This window comes from Manduca sexta, chromosome 22, assembly GCF_014839805.1.
Source record: "Manduca sexta isolate Smith_Timp_Sample1 chromosome 22, JHU_Msex_v1.0, whole genome shotgun sequence".
NCBI lineage: Eukaryota > Metazoa > Arthropoda > Insecta > Lepidoptera > Sphingidae > Manduca > Manduca sexta.
In genome coordinates this window covers 8,399,124-8,406,465 of record NC_051136.1, presented here as the reverse complement: position 1 = coordinate 8,406,465, position 7,342 = coordinate 8,399,124, and the positions used below count along the sequence as shown (strand labels likewise).

Here is a 7,342-nt window from a genome sequence, read left to right as displayed (position 1 = left end):
TTGTATGCATTCACAGTGGACTACTCATGACATGGCGATCACGCCATCCAGCAAAAATATCGCAATGAATAAGTATCTGGTACGTAGCTGATTGCCTTAAACAGAAGAGACGAATCCAGATAAAATGATTCATCAATCGCATAACATTGTGAGTACCGCCACCGCGTTGCCTTTGCATCACCGAAAGATTCTTGTGAACCGGGGAGTAAGGAGACGTGGAATGAGCGAGAAGCATAGTGTGGGCCGAATGACGCCGAGCGAGTCTGCGACGCCGTTCGAACTTGAGGCTATTTAAAACTGTGCGCAGGCCCCCTGGCGCCGAGTCGACCGCCGACGACTAATGATCAGTCCTGCCTTGTCTGCCGTTGAGTGCGTAGCGATACTGTGAGCCGTGTTTACACAAGAACATTTCAGTGTTTGTTTAGTTTCAACTAATTCTACGGGACAAATTACTTTAAAATGGCTGACAGTGGTCTGAAGAGGAACATCCCCATCAAGCTTGGTGACTTTTCTGTCATTGACACTGAATTCTCCAGTATTAGGGAGCGATTTGATGCTGAGATGAGAAAAATGGAAGAGGAAATGAGTAAATTCAGATCGGAACTAATGAACAGAGAAAGCAATAATTTCTTCAAGAGCACAACAAGGTATTTATTTCATAATTAAGCGACATTGTTATTGATTAATATTTTAATAATTATTTATTCTGACGTGAACACCAAGGAAAAATGTTGAATTAACAAGAACGTAGAGTCGAGATGGCGGCATGATAACATTATTATTCTGAACGTAACAGTTACAGTGGCTGCCCCGTTTTCCTTAAAGGGAATCTTGATTTAATGAGTATGATAGTTTCTCAACAAAGTTGTCTGCCTCGGGCGATCTCGACAACTTTAAGAAAGTTGCCATATTCAAAAGGCATTATTCGAGACCACTCCACGGAACGGCATCAAGTGCAAACTTTTCATTCGCCTCCATTTAAAGCGTGCAGCGATACGTAAGACCGACGCGGCATGATGTCATAAATAGAAATAGCGCCGGTTGCGCCGGCTCCTGAACGCATTAAACTTTGTTGCTAAAATGTAAGAATGCATAAAATTGTAAACAGGATGTCAGACAACGTAATTCGTCTATCAATCATAGAAAGTTAAAAGTATCTCGGTTACACTAACAAAATCACTATAGGATAGCTATGTATGTTTTCTACTTACCAGCAATTCAAATTAATCTGATTAATTCATGAATAATAACAGAACAGAGGACAGATGAACTGTCGAGGACACACGTCATGCGCTCTAACCACACTAATTCATGTTTCATTGAATAAGTAACTAAAAACAATTAGTAAGAATCTTGTAAAAAATGTATTTTAAAGTTAATTGTTTCGTGCATTACATACTTCAATAAAGTTTATAAACACTCGACAAAATAATATTATTATGTGTTTACATCATTGGTGGGTAGATGATAATGTTTTGCTGGCGTGAGTGTACTGAAATTATGTTTACTGTACAAATACATGACCCACTTGGAGCGAATTAGTAGTGTTTCAGCCACGGGTTCGATGATGCAATAACAACCTTCACACAATATATACTTACTATGTAGCCCGCAGTTAAAATAAATGTATAAGACTTCAGCCCCGATCTGCGCTTACTCATCATTAAAATGGGTGTTAAAGTATTTTATGGCTTTAATCAATTTACACAAGGCGCTAACAAACAAATATTTCAATAAACAAGTCAAATACATTTCTCAATTTGTTGCTTGGTTATTAAAGTGTAGGTTTAGAATGACTGGTAACTGGTCCGCCCATACTTTTGCAACCAAGTCGGTAACTATCAAGCCGCGTGTGGGTAGATGCTCCAGTACTGAGCGGGTGTACAAATTTGGACTTAACTGATGAGTGCGCAAAGGAAACGGAATAATTAAAATTATACCGAATTGTGACACCATTTAAGGTTTCGTCATATGACATTCCAGCCATAACAAGTCACAGTCATATATTATGTAATATGGAAAAAAACTGAAATTTGGTACATGAACACATAATGATACCAGTTTTAAAAAAAGGTAGGTAAAGGCCTATCTTACCTAGAATAGAATTTTATTATCAAATTAATGTTTAATTAGTATAAGTATTATCATACATAGTTGAAAAGTGGATTTAAGTTCGTACATATTTAAAATCGTTTTATAAAAAACAAGGTATCTATTGCCGACTAAGATTATTTGCACACATAAGTTATTTGGCAAAAACAACTTCACCTGCTGAGAATTAGACCTGCGATGTTTTTTTATGGTGACTAGGCTCAACTAGAACTACATTCTACATGCTCTGGCTCTACACTAGGCAAATATGAGGCTATGCTCTTGAATGGTTTTCTGTTATAGAACGCTCAGAAAAGATACTTTGACGTCATAAAGTAATTTATCACTACGTAATATTTAACTTTCAGTGGAATGTTATCTCCACGTAGAGAATTTAAACGGAAAATAGGTACTGTATGACATTTTCAACGCATTTTTTTTTCTACCATTCGATCGATTTAACAAATTCGATTTGTTAAATTCAATATGTAATATATTCTTTGTTAAACTCGATATGGCCGAATAATATGATACCGCACTTTTGATGTCTGTTGATAAGACCATTTTTATCAAGTTATATTTATGTATAATTGTATATTTTTAGGTACTTATTTATTTGTTTGTTATACATTTTTCTATCACAGATAATTGAACCAGATCCTTCTTTTAATAGTTTTTAAATTCATAAGTGTTACGTACTCCGCCGGTTTATTTATGTAGATTGAAGGTTACTACCTTATATTTTAAGGAGGATCAGAAGGAAAAGTACCTAAATATACCTATTATAAGTATTTTACCACGTGCCCCCACACATTTTTTTTATAAGTAGATATCTAAAAAGCAATTATAATTTTTACCCATAAGTATAAATTATTATTTGCCCAAGAGAGTTTCTTAGTAAGCTTGAATTAAATTCCTAATGATGATTAAAATATAAAATTTTATGGTAAAAATGTCATGAGTAGAAGATACACGGACTATAATAAAAAAAAACCGCTTTGTTCTATTAACTATTCCTCGCGCTCTCCAACTCCTAATGATAACATTCAATCATAAAATAAAACTAACAGCGAATATTGCTTTTTGCATGTCTTACAATTTCGAATCTGTTTCCTCTGGAGGGGTAACCAAGTCGTCTGAGAGGTAATTGACCAAATTTGCAACATTACTTACTTCTACTTTTATTAACTCTTTATGCATGGATGTACTAATTATTTATGTTGCAGTATTTGTGTATTTATTAAGTAATATTTTTTCTATACATGATGTCTCGCACTCTTATGACCATTTGTGACTTTGTAAGTACATACTTACACTTACACGTGGAGGTTTTGGTTTAGATATCGTTACAAGAGTAACTAATATCACATCGAAACTAACAATTTTCAGGCAAATTATTTCAGACAGCGATAACGTAAGATGAAAATATAATAATCTAACAATCATAATTCATGTCGGAAATATCTGTGGACCAGCCAGACATTGCCGTACAATAAATAAGTTGTCAACGGTACTAATGCGTAACGCGATAGTGCCAGGCACTGTACAGTGTGCACACGTTCAAAGAGGTTCCACACATAATTTCGACGGCTAGTAATAGGTGTAGATATCAATGCCTTACATTTTAATTTGCACTTTAGGTGTAGTACCTATACCCTGACCACTTGGAATATATTGACGTATAAATATTTTCTAGGAGAATCAATAATTATCGAGCACCAAACAAGGTAAAACGTGCTGTTCTTATTAGCACTCTGCAAGTGAGTGTTATACTATGTATCTACGGACCTGTTTAAGCAAAATTTCAGCTTTATGTAGATACATTTCGAATTTATTTGAAAAAAATTAACTAATTGGGTATAGGATTTGAAATAATTTGAAAAACCTTATCTATTACATAGTGTATAAAAACCTACAATAAAATCCATTATTTTTTCATTATGTATGTACCTCCCTACAGTTTTTATATTTTTGGATCCGATAATTTACCTGTTAATTTTTATATACAAAAAAGTTAAATTATTATGGCTTCTGGCTGAAGCGGTGGGCTTAAATTATTTATCTATTACAATGTGTATAAAAATATGTTCGAACTGAATTTCAACGGTATTAAACCCCTTCCACAATTGATCACAAATAACCTTGGGCATATGTATTTACCTAGTCTAATATCGATGAGCTCATTTGTTGACACGACCTTGTATCTGCACTGATGACACGAGAATGACATCAGCTGTGTAATGATCAATTACAATAGGGACAGAATTATTTGTGCACCTTACAAAGAAATAATGGAAATATTTTACGTGGAACTTAAATAAAGTCGACAGTCTTATCGTTATCAAGGTAATGGCAATGCCCCGTAGAATGTAGCACTAGTTTTCTTTCGCGCTGTGAGTCATCGCAGTTCTGCCAGTTAATTAAAGTTCATACATACACAATCATTTTGTATGGAAAATATGTAGCGTGACCAAATTTCGCATGTCTGTAATCAGTTTTCAGTAAACTTTTATGAAAACCACATTCACGACCACTTTGATAAGGTTTGCGATACTGAAATGTTATGTTCGTGATGCATGAGTACAGTAATGAAAACATTTTGGATTAGTATTAAGTTCCTTTTAATTAATTAGCATTGTAGTCTGTTGCACCAGAAACGTTCCTGGAATCAATAATGGTTGGGTAACTTCACGTGAATACATTATCGACTACTTATTCAGTCGTAGGACTTTTCCAAGATATTAATTATACGTTAATAATGTTATTTAACGACGAAGGTAAAACGACCAACCTTATACAATCAATATCTTGTTATATACATTTCTTATTTTATGTTCGTATTAGGTTATGTAGGACCATTTAAATTTCACTCTTATACTTAATTAGCGCTTACAATGTCGAATTAGAATTTGTCACATACGCACACTACTAAATCGGTGTAAATACTAACGTAATTATCTCATACTTATTGTTACTTATATGTGTTTACAGCTCAACGACGTCGACACAGCACAGTGACAGCAGACAGTTGGCCGAGCCCAGCCACTGGGACAGCCTCAACTCGCCCCTCATTCAAGATGAAGGTGACGGCAAAACTCTGAAACTTCGTTTCGATGTCAGTCAGTACACCCCCGAAGAAATCGTCGTTAAGACCGTAGACAACAAATTATTGGTGAGTAAGATGTGTTTTACTGGAAATACACCTTCCAATATAAAAACACAACATCCCTCTATCCCCGAAGGTTTGGCAGATGTGTAAAAAAAGCACCTAATTTTCGCCTGTGTGTTCCGTCCCATTATGTGGTAGGGGGATACAGAGCTGAAAAACCCATTATCACTTTACCTTCCAATATGCTCTACATAATATGTACATTATAGGTAGGTAGTATTGTAATGTATTCCAAGTAATGGTTTATCAATGTTACGAAAATAGATGCCTTTTAAGATGATCTTGAGGTGGAATGCAATAATACGATCTTTGTAAATATTCAAAGACAAAACAACAATAGACACGTAATAATAATATTACGTTGTTGCTACGTTGGAGGTTCTAAGAATTTCTGGCGCAATTTATATACTTTTTGTCACAGTCAAATGAAGGTAAATTGTTCGCGAAATAATGTAGCATGTTTTCGTCTTTATTTACAAGAGTAGGCAACATGCCAACGTTAAAGTGTCGGTCACACGTAGGCATCTTGTTTTATGGGGGTTAAGAAAGACAAGTCGTTCAGATAAGATATTTATGCGTCACGTGTCGCATTTCAGGTCCATGCCAAACACGAAGAGAAATCCGATACAAAGTCTGTGTACAGAGAGTACAACAGAGAGTTCCTGTTGCCGAAGGGAACGAATCCTGAGGCCATCAAGTCATCGCTGTCCCGGGACGGAGTCCTGACAGTGGAGGCGCCGCTGCCGCAGCTCGCCATCACTGACAGGAACATCCCCATCCAGAAGCATTGAGCGCTAATGGTCCAATGAGACAGCAGCTATTCCATAATACTGTTAATAATTTATTTAATTTACTTTTATAAATTGTATGAGAAGCAATTGGCAACATTTTTATTTATAAAGAATCTCAAAATTAATTAACATTTTTTAATTCGTCAATTAGTAAGTATTTATATATTCCAATTTTGTTGTGCGGCACTTATTGTATGTGAATATTGCTTTAGTAAAATATGCGTTCACAGCGATTCTTAAAAGTTCCTGTATCCAGTGCAAGCATTTTTTGTCGATAACAATGTGCGACACCCTTTTTTACCTTACTGATAAAGCCGACATCAACAAAAAGTTAAACAATAATAGTCTCGACAGTGGACAAAACCAGACGATTCTAATTCTTCATATTTTTTATTGTTGGTTTTTAATTACTGAAGATTTGATTTTAATAATTATACCAGATCCCAGGGTGATAAGTTCAACAGTTCGTAGTATTTCAAACGCGGTCCACAACTATAGTAATATATTAATATTTGTATAATTGAAGCTAATTAATATCGTAAGGAATAATCGACGATAGGCTATGACAACGATAAATAAAAGTGTCTTATCCATTATACAGGAGTCCATTTTAGCTTAACACTTTCTGCTATTAGCAGCGTTAACAAATATAATATTAATAAAATACACCAACTTAACAGCTTAATACACATTTATATATTTTAGTACAAACAGTTGTTACGAATGTTTTAGTCGTGAATAAAAATATAAAAAAACTCATCACTGTATTTTATTTTCTACCTAAATCTATACTGTTATATAAAGCTGAAAGTTTGTGTGAATGCGTTAATCTCAGAAACAACTGTATCGCATTGAAAAATTCTTTTAATGTTGGATAGCCCGTTTATCGAGGTAGACTATGAATAAACAGGAGCGGAGCATCAATAACAAAAGTTGCAAAAACGAGTAAAATTTATGTAACAATCACATATGACGGAATGTTCTTAAAAAATTCTTAAGATATATATTATACAATAGTCTCTCGCTTGTCTGCCTGTCTGACGGCGATAAACTCAAAAACTACCCAATGGATTTCGATGAAAGTTCGTATGGAGTTTCGAGACCCTGGGAATGACATAGGCTCTTATTCAGGGAAATAATAAAGCGGGAATTTTATCCCGGCAAACTCTTCTAACCGGGCGAAGCCGCGAGCAAAAACTACTGTATCATAAAATACTAACAGTGATAATATTCAAACCCTATAGATATGCCTTACGCTAACAAATCAAACAAAAAAATATTTAGTACGTGC

The 7,342-nt window shown here is 34.9% G+C and overlaps 1 protein-coding gene across 1 annotated transcript; it reads left to right on the top strand.

The window, feature by feature from the left end:
• The first annotated feature begins 285 nt into the window (after nucleotides 1-285).
• LOC119190149 (heat shock protein beta-1) lies at nucleotides 286-6,810 on the top strand. The gene is made up of 3 exons (XM_037441356.1): nucleotides 286-647; nucleotides 5,083-5,263; nucleotides 5,857-6,810. Exons 1-3 carry the CDS (start codon nucleotides 460-462, stop codon nucleotides 6,049-6,051), a joined length of 564 nt encoding a protein of 187 aa, XP_037297253.1. The 5' UTR covers nucleotides 286-459; the 3' UTR covers nucleotides 6,052-6,810.
• Nucleotides 6,811-7,342: the final 532 nt, after the last annotated feature.